The sequence below is a fragment of the Acinonyx jubatus genome, chromosome A1 (assembly GCF_027475565.1).
Source record: "Acinonyx jubatus isolate Ajub_Pintada_27869175 chromosome A1, VMU_Ajub_asm_v1.0, whole genome shotgun sequence".
Lineage (NCBI taxonomy): Eukaryota > Metazoa > Chordata > Mammalia > Carnivora > Felidae > Acinonyx > Acinonyx jubatus.
Window position 1 is genome coordinate 21,610,114 of NC_069380.1, and position 20,465 is coordinate 21,630,578.

The following is a 20,465-nucleotide window of genomic DNA, read 5'->3' on the forward strand; positions in this document are numbered from 1 at the left end:
TTTGAAAGGCAACTTTTATGTTTAGGTTGGCTCAAGTTTCTGTGTGTTACCTGAAACCAAAAGAATCTAACCTACCTCTCAATTGAAGATCAACATTACACAATGCAATCACAAAGCAATCTATAGATTCGATGCCATCCCTATCAAAATACCAATAGCATTCTTCACAGAACTACAACAAATAATACTAACATTTGTATGGAACCACAAAAGACCCCAATAGCCAAAGCAGTCTTGAGAAAGAAGAAGGAGGTGGCACAATCTCAGACTTAAAGACACATATAATAATCAGACAGTATGGTACCAGCACAAAAACAGACATACAGATCAATGGAACAGAAATAAACCAGGAGACCACAGAAATAAACCCATGATTATATGGCCAACTAATCTTCAACAAAGGAGATAAGAATATACAATGGGGAAAAGACAGTCTCTTCAATAAATGGTGTTGGGAAAACGTGGCAGCTACATGGAGAAGGATAAAGCTGGACCACTTTCTTATACCATATGCAAAAATGAACTCAAAATGGATTAAAGACCTAAATGTGAGACTTGAAACGATAAAACTTCTAGAAGAAAACATAGGGAGTAATCTCTTAGACATCAGCCATAGTAACATGATATGTCTTCTTTCTAGATATGTCTTCTTAGGCAAGGGAAACAAAAGCAAAAATAAACTATTGGGACTACTCCAAAATAAAATGCTTTCGCACAGCACAGGAAACTGTCAACAAAATGAAAAGGCAACCTACTGAATGGGAGAAGATATTTGCAAATGACATATCTGATAAAGGATTAATATCCCAAACAGATAAAGAATTCATATAACTCAACACCAAAAAAACAAATAATCTGATCAAAGACCTGTAGAGACATTTTTCCAAAGAAGACATACTGATGACCAACAGACACGTGAAAAGATGCTCAACATCACTCATCATCAGGGAAAAATAAATCAAAACCACAATGAGATATCACTTCATACCTATCAGAATGGCTAGTATCAAAAAGACAAGAAATAACAAGTGATGGCAAGAATGTAGGAACAAAGGAATGCACATGCACTGTGGGGAATCTAAATTGCAGAGCTACTATGGAAAACAGTATGAAGGTTCCTGAAACAACTGAAAACAGAAATACCATATGATCCAGTAATACAACTACTGGGTATTTATCCAAAGACAATGAAAACACTGATTCAAAAAGATATACTCACCCCATGTTTACTGCAGCATTATTTATAAGAGCCAATACATGGAAGCAACCATAAGCAGATGAATGTATAAAGAAGGTGGTGTGTTTGTGTGTGTGTGTGTGTAATGGAATATTACTTAGCCATAAAAAAGAATGAGATTTTGCCATTTTCAACAACATGGATGGACCTGGATGGAGAGCATTATGCTAAGTGAAATATCAGACAGAGACAGACAAGTACTATATGATTTCAATGATATGTGGAAACTAAATAACAAATGAACAAACAAAAAATCAGAAAAAGACCCATAAAGAGAGAATAAACTGGTGGCTGCCAGAGAGGAAGGTGGAGAGGGCACAGGCAAAATGGGTGACGAGGAATGGGAGGTCTAGTCTTCCAGTCATGGAATGAGTAAATCCCAGGGATGAAAGGCACAGATTAGGGAATATATGTAGCTAATGGTATTGTAACAGATGGTAGCTACAGTTGTGGTGAGCACAACATAATGTAGAGTAGTAGAATTACTCAGTATGTTTACACCTGAAACACGTAACACTGTGTGTCAACTACAATTTTTTTTATACTTCAATTTAACAAAAAAAAGCGTTAGGAAAAGGTAATGAAACAAAAAACAAACAACAACAAAACCAAAGCCAGGAAAAAGATTAATCCAAAGTTCTAGACCTCTACATTAAAAAAAAAAAAAAAAAGTTTGAATATTTCTGAAATTCATAAAAAATGACCTGAATAGTTGGAGATACTCTGTTGATGGATAGAAACACTCATATAATTTTTCCCAAATTCAATGGAATTCCAGTTAAAATTCCAAAAGGAATTTGTGTGAAACTCATAAACTGACCCCAAAATTCAAAGCACTAAAAAAGAGCCATGGCTTATCATAAAATTATAGTAATTAAGACAATGTTGTACCAGCTGAGGGATAGGCAAAGTGACCAATGGAACAGACTAAAGAGCCAGAAACAGATATGTGCACATATATTATATCGTTAGCACACTGGATAAAAGTGGGGGTTCTAGAAGTAGACAGCCCAGGTAAGAATCCTGGCTCAGTCACTTACAGCTGCATGACCTTGGGCAAGTGACTTAAACTCTCTGTGCCTCAGATGTCTCGTCTTTAGTTTGGGCATAATAATGATACCTACCTCTTGGGGTTGTTGTAAGGATTAATAGTTTAATACAGGTTAAGCTTCCAGAATATTACCTTACACCTGGTGAACACTGAATGATAAGAGTTATCATTATTATCACTAAAATCAATGACAAAAGAACAGATTAATCAAATAATGCTGGGAAAAGGGGTTAATCATATGACAAAAGAGGAGATCCCTACTTTACACAGTAGTCCAAATAAATTCCAGTTGGATTAAGAAACTAAATGAAAAAAGACAAAATTTAAAATTGGGGGGGAATCTTAGTAAAGAAAAGAATTTCTTAGTGAAGAACTCCTACAAATTATAAAGGAAAACAATGATATATTTAACAAGGATACATTATAAGGCTCTGAAAGGAAACACCATAAATTAAAAGCTAACATATATAATAATGCATTAGCATCTATTTATATACATATAAAAATACACTTAAACAAAATCAATATCCCAAAGACAAAATGTGGTCCAGGAACACAAGTCACAGAAGTGACAAAAAGATCTGTGCATAAGCATAGCCAAATCTAGAAACTGTAAATGAAAACAAGAGACCATTTCACACCCATCAGAGAGGGAAAAAATTAAAATTTCATAATATCATGTATGGCAAGGAAGACGAGAAATGAATTTGGTGTCATCCTTTTGGAAAGCAATTTGGTGCATGTAGTGAGGTGCAAAATGCACCCTCTGTGTCCACCATTTCTGGTTTTTGCTCTGTGCCCTACACCAGAGAAATTCTCCCGTGATTTAGGGGACTTATTATACAAGGATGTTCATGACAGCTGGTTAGTTATATGAAAAAAAGGGAAAAAACCTAAATGCTCATTCACATGAGAATAGTTTAATAGTGGCAGTCACAAAAGAATTCTCTAACATTTAAAATTAAAGACTTAAGAGTGAAATTTCTCACATGGATAAATCTCAATAGTTCACAGAAGCTGGCTGAAATTCTACAAAGTCCAAGAACATGTAAAACCTCATCATATCTTGTTATAAGCACTTAAATATACATGGTGAAAACCAAATCTGTGATGGCAATTATATCTCAAGAGGGATGGTGGGAGGGGAAGAGAGAATTAGAGAGTCCTTAACTATGTTTTATTTCTTAAAAAAAAAAATCCAAGCTAAAGCAAATACAGTATGATTTTTCAAATCTGGGTGAAATGTCTATGGTATCTATTATATTTGAAATATCTCATTAAAATATCTTCAAAGAAGCTTATCATAATTGTGTTCGATCAGTTACAAATACAGCTAAAATGTAATCATAAGGTGGTAAGATCTGAAACAGTTTAAAAAGTTAGGAAATTTGCTCCCCAAATCCCCACTTACAAGCCCAAACCATGGCCAACTCATCATTCTTTGTCTCCAAAGTACATTATCTATATTGGTACGTCCTTCCCTAAAAGGACTCATGTGTTTTCAAGTAACTTACCAAACAATTTTCATGAGCAGCTATAGTCTCTTTTTTTGCAATGTATAGGACACTATACTCGGAGTCTTTGGGGCAGAGTGCACATGTCCTTTTTTCCATCTTTTCTGCAACCTGAAAGACACCTATAAGTAACATCCTTGATGAGAAATGGAAAGGTAGAATTTCTTGGTCTCCATAACTCCTCCACCAGTCTTAAAAGTAGAAGACAGGGCACTTGTTTTTATGAGAGGTCCTCAACTACTAGAGAGAGAAAAAAAATCGGGACCCAAGTGGAAAAGCAAGTTATTTTGTATTTTTTTTAACGGCTTAATGAATGGAGGGACAATAGTTAATGTTCATTTAAAATGTCTAAACACGTGGAAAACTTTGTTCAGGAAACAACCAGAGGGTGCCTGGATGGCTCAGTCAGAAGACCATGCAACTCTTGATCCCAGGGTTGTTAGTTTGAAACTCAGGTTGGGTGCAGAGATTACTTAAATAAACAAACAAACTTAAAAAAAAAAAAAAAAGGAAAGAAACACAACTAGGAATTTAAATACAAAGCTCTCAAAACACTGCCTTGCCAATACTAAGCTCTCAATAATTATTACTATTATCATTACAAATCAACAAGAACATAATGATATATTCAAGAAACAGTGCTCTGCTCAACTGCCTGCAAAAAAAAAATTTTAGATCCTGTGTCAGACTATACTCAAAAATAAATTTTGAGTGAATTAAAGATGTAAATGAGCAATGTGCTATAATTTAAATGCACTTAAATCTAGCATTATAATAAATTAGGAGAGAAAGCTACATAAAGGTAGAAAATTGATTTTTTTTTTTAAAGAAAGGAATGGAAGAAAGGAGAGGAACTAAGAGAAGGAGAGCTAGGAAGAAAAGGGAAGAATAAACAGAGAGAGAGAAAGAAGCCATCTGTTCTCAAAACCCCACTGGCATGTCAGTGAGAGGTAACCTTCCCATTTGTTTGCTATTCATTTGGCCACAAGCATCCATTTAACAATTTTTTTTTTGCCCTTTCCAATGCTCATCCTCTTTTTGATTTGGTTTTCTGTATTAGAACACATTTGTGTTTTTAATCTTCAACTTTTAGTTTTGAAACAAGGACTTACTTTACCATTTAATGATGACAGTTTTAAATTTAGATGAGGTTGAGGCGCCTGGGTGGTTCAGTCGGTTAAGCCTCCAACTTCAGCTCAGGTCATGATCTTGTGGTTTGTGAGTTCAAGCCCTGCGTCAGGCTCTGTGCTGACAGCTCAGAGCCTGGAGCTTGCTTCAGATTGTGTGTCTTCTCCCTCTGCCCCTCCCCTGCTCATGCTCTGTCTCTGTTTCTCAATAATACATAAATGTTAAAAAAATTAAAAACAAAATAAATTTAGATGAGGTTAACCACTTAAGGGGTTCCTATAAGTTGTTCCTAAAAGTTGTTTTTGTTATTCAAAACAAAACAAAATCTCTGAAATTAGATCTTGCATTTCACAAAATCATAGGACAGCACTTTTTTTAAAAAAGGTTATTTATCTATTTATTTTTATTTTAGATTGAGAGAGTGCAAGCGGGAGGCAGAATGAGAGAGAATCTCAAGCAGGCTCCACACCCAATGCAGAGCTCTATCTCACAACTATGAGATCATGACCTGAGCCAAATCTAGAGTCAGATGCTCAACTGACTAAGCCACCCAGGTGCCCTTAGAAGACTGTGCTTTGGAGCAGCATTTATCTCACAATCTTCCCCCCCCCCCCATGTTTATTTATTTATTTTGAGAGAGAGAGAGAAAGAGAGAGAGCGAACACAGAAAGTGAGTGGGGAAGGGGCAGACAGAGAGAGAGATAGAATCCCAAGCAGGTTCAACGTTGTCAATGTGGAGCCCAACGCAGGGCTCAATCCCATGAACCATGAGATGACAACCTGAGCTGAACTCAAGAGTCAGAAGCTTAACTGACTGAGCCACCCAGGTGCCCCTCAGATGAGTTTCTTCTTTAATTTCTGTTTCCTGGATTTGGGTCCTAACTACTGAGGATAAAAATATGTAGTCCCTCTGCTCCCCACCAATCAAGAAAAAGGGGTTGAGACTGAAAGAAAAACCTCAAATGACTGAGAGAAAACCTCATTTTCATTCATTTCAAACCACCACCAACTTGGGAGCACCTTTGGTAGGAGAGTCATTTTGCTGGGCACTCTAGATGGGTGCTAACAGAAACATAATGTGAGCCGCAAATGTGACCTACAGCTAAAAAATTTCTAGGAGCATTGTAAAAAAAAGCATCAAGAAATGGGTGAAATTAATTTTACCCATTAAATAATGGGTTAATAACAGGCTCTATTCAACTAAATGTATGCAAAATATTATCCTTTCAAACTTTAATTGACATTATTAATTCATTCTTTAGTACTGAGTTTTGAAGGTTGGTGTACTTTGTGCTGAGTGTGTCTTAACTAAATAAGCCACATTTTAAGTGCTCATAGCCATGTGTAGTGAGTGGCTACTGTGGAGAACGGCACAGCAGAGGACACAAAGAAACAGGAGACAGAACTGTTGCTTGAAAGAAGCTAACAAAATAAGATCAAATGCTAATAAGGAAAATAAAATAACAGGATAAATGCCACAAAGGAATATGATGGCTGAGGGGAAAATACAATACATGCTATGGATCGAGGGGAGTACAGTGCTCCCCTGTGGGATGGGGTGTTGTCAAGGACATGGGCCTTGAGCTGGTACAACCTGGAGACAGACAGAAAGGGGGGAGGCGGTGGGAGGGACACTGGAGACTATGTAGCGATGTGGGAAAAGGTCAAGAGGTTTGACCAGGGGCCAGAAAACCAGGATCCTGAAGGGGGAGGGAGTCTGTGCAGAGGAAGCTGGAAAAGAATCTGAGAAACAGATGTAGAAGACTGCCAGGAAGGATTTTTAAGCAGGGGAATGACATGATGAAAGCGTTGTTTTAATCAACTGAATTTCAATACAAAAACAAAAACACAACATGGGGGGGGGAAGGGTATTACAAAGTTGCCAAATGGAGAGACAATGTGTATGCTTTTCTTGGTCTAAAATAATTCACATTATGGGGGGAAAAAGTTTTAAGCTTGATCTCAATACATGGAGAGAAATACTGTGCTCCAGAGTAGGAAGACGGGACATTATAATCCTGTCAATTCTTTCTCAAATTGTAGGTTTAATGTCATTTCAACTTAAATTCCAAGGTTAAAGAACTTGGGGAAAAAAAAGTTTATTTGGAAGAATAAAAGGGCATGGATGGTGAAGGAAACCTTGAAAAGAAAATACAAGGGTATCTGGCTATCCCATCGAAAACCATACTATAAAGAGACAACTAGGACAAAAGAGTAGATGACTATGTCTAAAGAAAGGATACAAAGCATAGAGAGAAGAATATAATCTATAATTATGAATTTAACATATCATAAGGCAATATGTGCATTTCTTCTCTGGCACTGATGTCCTCAGGCCATTTTCTGTTGGGTTATTCACTATTTTCTTATTGATTTATGAGCCTGTTATGCATTCTTGTTAGTCGTATGTGTGGTCTTTTTTGTTTATAAAATGGACATATAGAATGTTTAAATGTTTTATTTGATAAAAAGGAGATATGACTTAGAAAACACCTCCATAGCTCTATTTTCTTCTAAAATTTTATTTTTATATTAAAATATTAATGTGAAATTTATTGTATTATAAAGTATGAGATGGGGCGCTAACTTATTTTCATAGTGGTTAGCCAGTGATTTAAATCTCCTTTTCCTACATTTAATGATTACATACGTTTGGGTTTGTTCACATACTTCTATTTTGTTCCATTGATCTGTCACTTTCTCTGCCAATACCACACTTTATAATTTTCAATGTTTTAGAATACATTTTAATATTTGACAACATAATATACCATCCTAGATGGAAAATGAGGAAAAAACCCCCAATATTTTATTCACCTCAGGTCCCAAATATACTTTGTTAAATACTATATTCTTTTTAAAAGAACACACAAACTGGATATTAAATTTATAAAGCACAGGCTAAAAAAAAAAAAAGCATCAAATTATTAGTGACAAAATCTGGAATAAAAATCCCTAATAAAATAGTATGATAACATTTGATAGGCATGCAATGCTCCTTGTTGTATAAGAGCTAGGCATTTTCACACAGCATTACCCTTTCCTTGTGCAAAGCTGGACTTTTGGACAGGTGCACTGTGCAGGGCTGAGCTGTCAGGCTTTGGATACCTAAGCATGGCCCCCTGTGTTTCCTCTGGGGACCGTCATTCTGAGTTGCATTCCCAAGTCTGCAGGCTTCTAGGACTTTGGCACCTGGGAATATGGTGGTGGTAGCTACACCATTGCCTTCTGACCTGGAGTTTTGTTACTACAACCCCCAAAGTGGGACACACAGGCTCCCCCTAATGGCCTTTTCTTGGTAAAACACATCCTCCTCATAGTTTCTTATAAGATCTTGGCTTTTCTAACTTGTTCATTCTTCCAGACTGGAGGATGCATGTAACTCTGGAGTTGAGGGGAAATCACACTAGAGGCTCTTACATAGACAGGCATCTCTCACTATCTGAATGCTTGCTATGCATTATCCAAAACTCATGGACCAAATAAATACATTTGGATAACTGATAGTCCTCACCTTCTGAATTCAGGAACTGTATAGGTTCAGACAGTGAGGGATAGGTGTATTATGGGAGCAGGGGCATTTTAGGGAAAAGTCCATTGGTCTCCATCAGCAGCTGACACTAAGAACAATGAGGATCGGCAGGGCTCCCCATGGTCCTTCTATTGTGTCTAGCAGGCCTAAGGACTCACAGAGACTGATCTGACAACAATTCCCCAAAAATTAAACTGGTAGTCAAGAAAGGTTCTACAGAATGAAGCTGCAGAAAAATGACAAGCCAGGAACATATGAACTCTGACTAACTGAAACCAACAGAATGAATCTCTGTCTCAAGGCCCATCTCCATCTGGAAAGGGATTACTAATGCCACAGCCTCTGCAGGGATGTCAGGGGTGTCTTCCAAATGTTCCTTTTCCCAGATATGGTCTTAAAGCCCATTGGACAAGGGAAATCCAACCAGAGGACAGAATCTGGGGTAGCCAGACTGAATAGCCAAGAAACACGTTTCACCACTAAATGAGTGGATGATGGAATGGGAGTCCCTAATCTTACAATTCCATTTACAATGCCCTTTTGTTATGATTTATGTCCTGGACTGGCAACTGATGTATGGTGCTGGCTTGGAAACTTATTCCTCTTTTCTTCTTTGATCAACTTATCTATTATTGCAGCTTTTTAAGTTCCTCCATTATACACAAGATATGTGGGAGAAGTCAACTTTATCACTGAGTCCCATGACTGCACACCTGTAATGGATAAAGACCAAAACAGAAGAGGAGTGGACATTACCTAGAGGCTTGGTAATGGACTTGGAAACATAAATGTATTTGGGAGAGCCAGAAAGCATTACTGGGGACAGCTTTAGAGTGTATAAACAGGGGGATGCCTGGGGGGCTCAGTCAGTTAAGCATCCAACTTTGGCTTAGGCCACGATCTCATGGTTTGTGAGTTCGAGCCCCACATCAGGTTAGCTTGAGCCCCGCTTCAGGCCCCACACTGACAGTATAGAGCTGGTGTGGGATTCTCTCTCTCTCTCCCTCTGCCCCTCATGAGATTCTCTTTCTCCCTCACTCTCTGCCCCTTGCTTGCTTGTGCCCTCTCTCTTTCTCAAAAAAAAAAAAAAAGTATAAACTGGAATAAGAATGGGCATGTTGTGGGAAAGGGGTGGCAGACAGTCAAGGTGTAGGATGTTCAGTGGACTTCTTTAAGATATCTATCTCACAATCATACACAGGGATGACCCTCGGCAGGCACATTTGTATTATGTGACTCCATTTCCCTACGCACAGCTGACAGTCCCAGAGGACCTATCTGCCCAACTCTCAGATATACAGAATTCAGAACAGAAGACTTCAGTTCAAACTGGGCTGGTTTCCCTCCTGAGAAAGACATTCCCCATCAGCAACAGAATAGAAGCCAAGCTCAGTGGTACATACAAGCCCACTCATTCCTTCAACAAATTCTTAATAAGAACGTATTAGGCACTACAAATAAAACAGACAATGAGATGAGAGTTTCAACTCTCATGGAACTTTATTCTAGTAGTAGAGACAGACAAGTCTTTTTTTTCCTGCTAGTGATAAGTGTTATGAAAAAAACAGAGCAGGGAAAGGAAGTAGAGAGTCATGAGGGAGGTGGGGTGTTCTCTTAAATAGCATGGGCAGGCAAAGCTATGGAGGGACACACTTGAGATTTGAATATGGTGGGGAAGTGAGAAATGTGATGCAAACAGAAAGACCCTGAGGCAGGGACAGATCTGGGGGCTTGGAGGACCCACAAGGCAGTAAGGGGTAGCAAAGTCATCAAGATGAGCAGGTATGGGATCAGATCAGGACATGGGTTACACTGTAGGCCACGGTAAGAGATTGTTTGGAAGGTAATGAGAGACTGTTGAAGGGCTCTGTGTAGGAGAATCACATTCGCTTTTATTTCTTAAAGATCATTTTGGCTGTTGTGCAGTCTTGTCTGTATGAGAAGTTGGAGTAGGGGCCAGATCAATAGTCCAGACAGGGGATGATGGTGGATTGGGCTTGGATGGTAGCGAAGGTGTGAAGCGGTCAGGCCCAAGATCTATTCTGAAAACAGAACTGACTGGTCTAATGCATTACATGGGAGGTGAGGAAGAAAGAGAGGCATTGAGGGCAGTGCTAACAGTTTTGGCCTGAGAAACTGGATGAATGGAATGCTGGTGGTTGAACAGGTTTGGAATACGTGGATATACGCAGGGAAACAAAAATTCTCTTTGGGATATTCAGTTTGAAATCATTCTAAGCATTGATGAAGTTGGTTATACAAGTCTGGAGTTTGGGGAAAATGTCAGGATGGAATCTCATCTCTAGTAACATTCCATAGGAAATTCCATATGAAAATATTCAACCACTTGGTTTAGGGTTGCCATGTGACGTTTTGAGGCTGGTGCCTCTTCCTGTCATCACCTTTGTATGGAACACCCTTTCAAACTTTCTGCCTCTGGTTGCCTCTTGCCATTTAAAACTAAGGGCATCCTCACCTCCATAAAGCTTTCCCTGAACACCAAGTTGAGTTAGGAACCCCTCATTTGGGCCTCTGTGGTGCTTACTTACCAGGTCATCTTCAAGTTGCCTATTCGATTCTCTAAGCTGGGGTCACTTTAACTCATCTCTGTATTCCCCAAATCTAGCCCTGAGCCTGGCAGGTGGTAGGAGCTCTACATCTGTTTAAGTGAAGGGAAGGCGCAGACTCAGACTATTGCCTTATTCACAGAGAGGGTTGCTGAGGATCTGAACTACTAAATGAAAAGGAGGAGATGGTTCCAAAGAGTCACATTCTCTGCAAGAACCTTCCCAACCGCTTCTTGAGACCCAGCTAGCCACTTCTCTTCAGGAAGGGGTCCACTCCTGCCTACTTCTCCACTTCTCTGACAACACTGTTTTACAGGTGGGTGAAGCTTTGCGTGGAGAGTAAGCCCACCAGAATTTATGTCGGTTTCCTCTGATGCCTCCATTCCCAGTAGAGTAGAACAGTAGGATTGGGCTGTCCATCACTAGTGGGAGAAGACAGCGGGACACAACTCTCCTAAGTGAAGCTCTGGGGCTGAGGTCTGGGCTCAGAGTCCCTGCGGAACTGACCGAAGGTCTGTTGGAGGTGAACGTAGACAAGCCCGGCAAGTTCGGCAAGTTTGCCAGCGCTGCCTGAGGGGCTAGGATGTGGATCCGGGGGGCCCCCAAGCGGCCGCAACAGTGAGCAGACCCTGGGCTCCGCCCTGTGATTGTGGGACACTGCATCACCTCCCTCCTATCCACAACTCCATCCCCGCGTGTTCGCGCGCGCACATTACTCACCAGTGGGGTGGGGGAGCTGGTCCGGCGCGTCCTTGGCGGAGGAAGACAACGCTTGCTCCATGGCTGCACCCTCCGTGGCTGTCCAACGGCTGTGCTCCTTGCCTGCACTTCCGGAAGTTCACAGGCAGTTGCAGAGTTTCGTTTTCGTAAAAGCTGTGATGATCCATTTCCCCTGCATAGGGGGAAGTTCTGAGCAAGAGACGCGTAGAGTTTGCAGACGTAGTTTTCATTCAAATAGGAGCTCGCATCTTATCCAGATCTGGTCTGAATCTGAACTTGCTTTGTTTTGTTTTTAAACTTGCAGGCGTTCCCCACCCTGCCCTGACTTCTCCTCTTCAGATTGGGAGGAAAGATGACCAAAACCCGAGATCAGCTGGAGAAGTGACTGCTCTTCTGTTTCTTTAAAAATTGTGTAACACCAAGTCTGGCCTAAATAGTTATGTCATAAACGTAGGTGGAATTAACAAACTAATTCCAGTTGCAAGTTGCAAGTCTTTATTTAGCACCCATGGGGTACACAGCACCATACAAGACGAGGTTTTCAGTGCATGTGACAAATATACATGTAGAGAACACAAATGCATATAAATTACAGATAAAAAAAATTCTGGAAAAGAAGCATGTCATAGTCGGTGGTTTGCTGAGGAATTAAAGGAAAACTTCTGCAGGTCTTGCATTTTGAGGTTTTAAACAGAAGAAAGGCAAAATTGGGGACAGCAGAAAATCAATATTTAAAAAGATAACTTGGGACAGTCATGACAAATACAGAAACGGGTTACAGAAGAATGGGGCTCAAAGGGGAGATAAGAGCAGACTCTGGCAGCCAAGTTTTTGCCCTTAAATCAGGAGGAGAGACAAGTATTCCTTGACAGGCCAGAAACAGTCCATAACAGACCATTAGAGACTTGGTAGCTCAGCTACCTCATGGTGTGGCACTTGAAGAGCCCTTTCCCCCAGTTTATAATCTCAGCCTTTTTAGTGTTCCACTCTTAAGTATGAGTAGACTGCCAAGATCACCAACTGAGGAAAGTCTATAACATGAAAGACAAAGACCAAAGGAAATATACAGTGAAAACAAATAAACCTTTGAGGTCACAAAATATGCAGGAAGAATATAGATATGAATGTGTGTGCACACACTTAAACCTATATACATGACACTTTCAAGAAGATTTGATACTGCAACCATGAACCAAAAATAGGATGCTATTAAAGAAAAATTCAGAGAAGAGAGCTCTAGAAATTAAAAATGAGACCAGAAGGGGAGCCTGGGTGGCTCAGTCTGTTAAGCATCCGACTTCGGCTCAGGTCATGATCTCACGGTTTGTGAGTTCGAGCCCTGTGTCTGCCTCTGTGCTAAAAGCTTGGAGCCTGCAGCCTGTTTCAGATTCTATGTCTCCCTCTCCCTCTCTACCCCTCCCTACTCATGTGCTTGCTCTCTGTCTCAAAAATAAATGAAACATTAAAAAAAAAAAAAAAAAAACGAGACCAGAAAAATAAAGCACAATACATCTATATTGGAAGATTCAGACCGAGGAAATCTCTCAGAAAGTTACAGCAAGAAGACAGCTGAAAATATATTTTGGGGAGCCTGGCTGGCTCAGTTGGAAGAGCATGTGACTATTGGTCGCAAGTTTGAGTCACACACTCAAGATGATTTCCCTGAAGGACAAAGTTTTCAGATTGAAAGATCCCACCAAGCACCCAGGATGAAAGATGAAAATGGACTTCACCAGAAAGGAACACTGGGACAAAGATAATTCTATCAATTTCAAGAGAGATTAAAACTGGTCATATATATAAAAAATAAGGAACAGAATGACATCTGACTTCAGTTGTCATCCTGGAAGCCAGAAAGGAGACCATTTTAAGACCTCATAGCAGCAGCACTGGAAGCTAGCAGATGCCTTCAATATTGTGTATGGAGGCTACTCAAGAATTCTATACCTTGATAAAACAGCAATCAAGTATACAGGTAAAAATAACATAATCAAACATGCACGGTCTCAAAATATTTACCTCTCGATTTTCCTTTTCAAAAGCAACTAGGAAGAATATGTCCTTCACCGATATGTGGGAATAAACCAAGGAAAAGGGAAATAATGGAATTTAACTGGAAATAGATCTGACATAGACAAAGAGAATCAATCTCTAGGACACTGATGGAAGATGAGAGCTGTGAAGCAGATCAAGATGTTAGGATTTCTGCACAAAAGTATTTCCCATACTGATTAAGTATCTTCACTTTCAGTGTACTACCTAAAACATCTTTACTGTGAATAAATGGACTTAACTTTCCTCATCTGTCTGGAGGCTGTAACTTTTGCTCCTTTTCCTAGTTCCTAGGTTTCTCACTCCATAAAACAATTTCAAGTTAAATTTTCATCTAGTTTAATATTTTTAAGAAATTAAATTGGGTCCAAACTTTGAACAGGTTTTTTTTTTTAATTTTTTTTTAATGTTTATTTACTTTTGAGAGAGAGAGAGAGCAAGCGAGTGGGGGAGGTGCAGAGAGAGAAGGAGACACAGAATCCGAAGCAGGCTCCAGGCTCTGAGTTGTCAGCACAGAGCCCTACGTGGGGCTCGAACTCAAGCTGTGAGATCATGACCTGAGCTGAAGTCGTACGCTCAACCGACTGAGCCACCCAGGTGCCCTGAACGGGTTTTTTTTTTTTTTTTAATGTTTATTTTTGAGAGAGAGAGAGAGAGAGAGAGAGCGCGCGTGCGCGAGCAATGCAAACTGGGAAGGGGCAGAGAGAGAGACAGAGACAGGCTCATAGCACAGAGCCCAATGCAAACTTACTAAGCATGAGATCATGATCTGAGCTGAAGTCAGATGCTTAATGGACTGATCCACTAGGTGCCCCAAACTTCAAATAGGTTTTTATTTGAACAGTAATCAAACTAAACCCAGAATCAAGTACAAAATAAAAGAAAAAAAGACATAAAACCTCTCAAAAGCCAGAACTACTTTTAATTACTACTTTTTGAGCTGGTATTCCTGTTCTGGTTCCAAGGGAGAAGCTCCTGGCAGTCAAATGTACACATCTTTGTTATGGGTAAAATTAGTTTTGACTCTTGGAGATTCCCAGTCCTCTTTCTGCTCCATGATAAGGGCTGGGTAACCCATAGCAGAGTAACTCCCTTTTTCTCAACAAAAACAATTTGCACATCATACACAGGAGAATTTAAGCAGCTGTTCCAGACTTTACAATTGAGAACTGCCTTGTTTTGTTGTTGCTGTTGGTTTTTTTTTTAAGTGAAATTCTTGCCCTTAAGCCCTTCTGGCTTAAGACACTAGTTTTCTAAGTTTTGCTAGTTTCTAAGTTTTGTTTTTCTTATGGCTCTCCTCTACTTAGAACAAAAATATTCCAATTCCTCCAGGTTTCTATTCCCTTTGTTTCTTGTCTGTGTACTGGAGAAGTACAGAGAACCTATGGAAAAGAAGTTTCCTCTCAAAGTTTGCCAAAACCTTCCCCATAGGAGAGCTTCTCCATCTTAGCACTCAAATGGTTTGACGGGGCAGAGTTGCAAGGAGCCAGACAGAGCTTCTCCAACTAACTAGTGTTAAAATATTGGAAGTGATATGTATAAAGTTAGTTCTTACATATTCCTCAAGCTCTGTTGCCCACCTTATGGCTTATAATGATAAATTATTTGCCAAGAATTAAACAAATTTTGTAAGTAACGATGTGAAATTTGGCCTTTTGGGGGCATAAACTCAAAGATAATAATCACAAAAGTAAATACGATCAACTGAATTCTATTGTGACATTTGTTTCTCTTAATATATAATTTACAAATAAGTTACAAACTGTATAATGGTATTTCATATAAAATATACACTTCCATCCCACTCATGTAAAGTTGAACAGCAGAAAGAATAAAGAGATAGCCTATGTGTATGAAAATGTCCTTATTTTGTTTCTAGCATTTTAAGCCACACAAATGAATTCCCTGACAAGGGTAAACTGAGAGGAATTCTCTTGATGGATCACAACCTAAGTTAATTCCACTGATGACTGAAAGTTTCTTGCATGGCTCTAATTGCAGCGTGATAAGCTAATTTCTTCAATAGGCATTAGCTACAAATTTATAATATTTTCTTTCTACATTTATTAACCCCACACTGGCAGAGGATTTCTTTCTCAGGCACAGTCCCAGCTTCATACCCATAATCCCATGTTAGTTCTGTTCTTGCTTTCACATACCTAGAAAGTAGAAATGAAAAAAGTAAACAAATTACTCTGAGTAACTACCAAATGAACCAAATTTATTATATCAATTTCTTAGTAACATTATTAAAAATCTTCAACCACCATCCACCAGTTAGGAATGCTCTTTTATTAAGAATAATCATTTGAGTTTTTTTTTAAGATTTTTTTAAAGTTTATTTATTTATTGAGAGAGTGTGTGAGAGTGCGCGCGAATCAGGGAGGGGCAGAGAGAGAGAGAGAGGGAGAGAGAGAATCCCAAGCAGGCTCTATACTGTGAGGGCAAAACCTGATGAGGGGGTCAAACTCATAAGCCGTGAGATCATGACCTGAGCCGAAGTCAGGCACTTAACTGACTGAGCCACCAAGGCATCCTAATCATTCGAGTTTTATTTCAAATCTACTAAAATCCTAAGTAAGAAGAAACTTGTCAATATCCCAAGAAAGGAAGTGTTTTACAAACAGTGGAACCTAGTGACATGAGGAGGTCTGTGGTACAAGGCCTGTGGTGTGATAGTTGGGGGGTAGTTCTGACTTAAAGAACTAGTTAAAGATATTCTAGATCACTTATTCCCTGAATTGAGCTGGACAAGACCTGCCATTGTCAGCCCTTTCAGGCATTAATTTTCAAAGGAAATAAGAACTGAAATTTTAGCTGTTTAAAATTTTATTGACTAGGAACAGTTTGGGATAAATGAATATTCTAGGGTACCAGATATTAGGGGCTGTAAGCACATATTTTCTTTTATATTTTCCTATTATTTTTTACAATTTCAAAATTAAATCACATAAAAGAAGTTTCAAACCTGTTGGTGAAGAATGCCACCAATGGAAAATTCCTGTCACGTGTTTCTACAAAAACATTCTGTACCAAAAGATTTGGGCAACAACTATGCTGTTAAAATAAATAAATAAACACAGAGGTTAGATAAAGAGTTTGATACCTTGTTTTTGAAGCATTAGAATATCATTCTGTTTCTAGCACATCTCACTTATTTTCATTTCTTTGCTTTTGCTAATATGCAAAATATCAGAGACTGTAATTTTGTTAATATTAGGAACCCAATCGGAAAGCTCTGTTCTGACATTCTTATTCTGCTGGTAGAAATGCAAAATGGTACAAACTTCTATAGAAGATAATTTGTCATTTTGTCAATATTATAAATGCATTTATCCTTTGATTCAGCAATCCCCTATCTGGGAGTGTATTCTACAGGTACATCTGTACATGTATCTATGTGTAAGATTATTCACTGAGCATTGTTTCTAAAAGTTTAGAAACCCAAATGTCTTATCTAAAGAGGATTGGTTACAAAATAAACTTTGGTATATCCATACAATGGAATCCTATGCAGCTATAAACAAAAACAAACAAAAAGAAAGAGAAGCTCAGTGTACTGATACGGAAAGGTCTCCAGAGTATATTGTTAATTAAAAAAACAAGGCATAGGACAGTGAATATGTTGTTATGTGAGAAAGGGGGAAAATAAGAATATTTATATTTACTTGTATTTCCATAAAAAAACACTATAAGAATACATAAGTAATAAAAATGATTTTACATATAGAGGGTAGAGTAGGGACAAGGTTAAATGAATGGAGGCATAGTTATTTTTTAGAGTATTTTTTTTTAACAGGACAAAAAAGGTTAATACGAAGAATGTATGCGACCTGAGTTTTACGTGATCATCAAACAGACCTTCTAGAAAGGGAACATATGTAAGCAACTGACATCTCTGCTGAATACAACCGTTAGTTATCCTTGTTCAAGGCTTCTAACATGATATTATTTTCTTTGATTACCACCATTCCAATATTGTTCTATTGCCCACTAGCTCCCATCTCCATATATTCATCTATTCCCAGATTCACAAAAAGACCAAATCCCAGCAATTTTCCTTGAATATGTCTGCCACCATTCAATTCCAATGATAACTTCCTGTCCACATTTTTTCAGTTGTGCCAGTAAGCTTTACTCATCGTGCATACATACAGGCTCAGAGTTACCCTGAAACAGAATTCTGTTTGGCTGTATGTATGTATTCTGTATGGCTTTTTATTTATTGATATATTTGCTTTAATTTTATTTCCATTTTAAAATCACGAATGTATTTTCTTTCTTTTTTTTTTTTTTTAAGTTTATTTATTTATTTACTTAGAGAGACAGAGAGCAAACATGCACAAGCAGGGTAAGGGCAGAGAGAGAGCATCCCAAGCAGGCTTTGTACTCTGCACTGAGCCCAACATTGGGCTCAATCTCATGACCATGAGATGAAATCAAGAGTCAGATGCTCAACTGACTGAGCCACCCAGGTGCCCCACAAATGTATTTTCTATATTAAAAAAAAAAAGGAAGGAAGGAAAGAGGGAAGAAAAAGGGGAGAGGAGAGGAGAGGAGAGGAGAGGAGAGGAGAGGAGAGGAAGACAGATTAATTCTATTTTTCCACAACAAGAGAGTTTTTCCAAAACTCAGGTGGTGTGCTAATTGGGAGAGGTAAAACCAACCATATGGTTCTGGTGCAGCCACTTTCAACACAGCTGACAGGAAATAAAGCCATGACAGTTCTTTGTTGGGGATCCTTCTTTAATGGCCCCTTAGTTATGTTTAATGGCATCTGACATGTTTGGCAACAGTAGAGAAGTAGTCAAAGTGGAATAAAGAACAGCAGTTGGGGACAGCGGAAGAGAAGAAAGGATTCTGTTCTTTGTTAACCAAGTATCCTCCTAACTAGGTGAAAAAGAAGCCAAATAAACAGATCACCTCGCCAGGAAAAGGCTATTTTTTTAATGTTTATTTATTTTTGAGAGAGAGAGAGAGAGAGAGAGAGAGAGAGAGAGAAACAAACAGAGCATGAGTGGGGGAGGGGCAGAAAGAGAGGAAGACACAGCATCCAAACAGGCTCCAGGCTCTGAGCTGTCACCACAGAGCCTGATGCAGGGTTTGAACTCATGAGTTGTGAAATCATGACCTGAGCTAAAGTAGGAGGCTAAACAGACTGAGCCACCCAGGTGCCCCAAAAGCTGTTTGTTTTTAAAGATTTGCTGACTTTAGGTTGGGCGGGGGAGGGGGGGAGCGGGGGAGCGGGTGGGTTGGGCCTGCAGGTCAGACAGGTGCTGAGTATTAAGGAGGGCACCTGTGATGAGTACTGGGTGTTGTATGTCAGTGATGAATCACTAAATTCTACACTTGAGACTAATATTGCACTGTATGTTAATTGGAATTTAAATAAAAACTTGAAAAAGAAAAAAGATTTTCTGACTTCAGAATCTTATTCTCTTTTGATGGCAGGTCAATTACATATGACTGCACATAAATTTCAAACCATTCAAAAAAGCATGGAAAAGGAGTTGTTTAGAAATGTGATCAGCCCATATACTCACATTAAGGAAGCGGCCCACATTTCCTTCTTTTGTGGCATCCAATAAAAACACATTCCCTTTATTGAACTTCTTTAGAGAATCAGGTGAAGTGTTCTTGGTTTCGCTTGGGAACTCTTTATCACACAAGACCTGCTGGTTTTGAAATGCTGGAGATCTTTCCCCTTGGGGCTTTTGTATTTGAGACTTGAATTCCTTTATAATATTCTGATTATCCAGTGGGGTTGCTTGGTTACATCTTTCCCCTGATGGTATTTCTTCTCTACATTTGGTTATATCTATCACATCTGATTCAATCAGCAGACTGTTTTCAGTGTCTTTAACTTGGTAAGAGCTTGAATCCTCTAAGAAACATTTTAGAAGGAAGTGTCAGCAAATATACTTGGTTAAGCAACAGTCCTGAGATTAACATACTAATTAAATGCTGGCTGCTTTAATTATCTCTAATTCTTACAATGTATGAAGATAGATAGTACTCCAATTTTACAAATGAAACGTTGAGCCTCTGAGAGGGTAAGAGATTCACCTGACTGGCAATAAAAATGAGAAGTGGGGTAAGAAACCAAGAACTGTCTCAAATATTTGAGAAATGTCTAGCTCCAAGTCTGCCTTCTTTATACTACCTTTTTATGAATGTACTGCTTGCCTCCTGTTACTATTACTGTATTTAATCTCTACTACTCATACACTGACTTACCTCTCTTCAACTCTAGAATCTCCGTTTCCATATATTCTAAACACCTGTAACAGTGGGTGTTTAGGGAGTGCTCTAGGCCTGTAGGACAACAATGAAAAGCCTGAGAAGACCTGCTGGCATTACCCTCTACAAGTCCCAAGAGCAATAACTATATTGCTGGGGGTTGTGTACACATTAGTGTTTGGTAGTTCTGCTACATGACCACTCAATAGTTACAAATTTTTAAGCAATAATACCTTAGAGTAAGATACGCTGCCTTAATCATTTTTTATCCAATAATGGAAATATTTTTTTAGAATATTCAAAAGTATGAATCCTTGTCAAACAGAATAAGTAAAATCATTTATTCTTTAAAAGTTACTGTGTCACCTAACTCAGTGGCACAAATTGTTTCTTTTAATGGTTTTGATTTAATCATTACTGTTAC

At 38.8% G+C, this 20,465-nt stretch overlaps 1 protein-coding gene and 1 pseudogene across 7 annotated transcripts in view; both read right to left on the minus strand.

Moving 5' to 3' along the window:
- The window catches only part of SETDB2 (SET domain bifurcated histone lysine methyltransferase 2), an 87,535-nt gene that overhangs the window by 17,700 nt on the left and 49,370 nt on the right, over nucleotides 1-20,465 (minus strand). For 4 of the 7 annotated variants that reach the window (XM_053215119.1, XM_053215125.1, XM_053215143.1 and 1 more), the window contains 4 exons: nucleotides 20,039-20,116; nucleotides 19,345-19,685; nucleotides 16,770-16,858; nucleotides 15,507-15,960 (listed from right to left, as the gene is read on the minus strand). In XM_053215119.1, coding sequence (XP_053071094.1) covers nucleotides 15,843-15,960; nucleotides 16,770-16,858; nucleotides 19,345-19,685; nucleotides 20,039-20,116 — 626 coding nt within the window. In that variant the 3' untranslated portion in view covers nucleotides 15,507-15,842. Of the gene's footprint in view, nucleotides 1-3,802; nucleotides 3,925-11,749; nucleotides 12,160-14,064; nucleotides 15,961-16,769; nucleotides 16,859-19,344; nucleotides 19,686-20,038; nucleotides 20,117-20,465 lie in introns of those variants that run through there. The other 3 variants (XM_015069694.3, XM_015069693.3, XM_027064798.2) reach the window with 3 other exon arrangements.
- Nucleotides 16,867-18,335, minus strand: LOC113600980 (small nuclear ribonucleoprotein G-like; annotated as a pseudogene).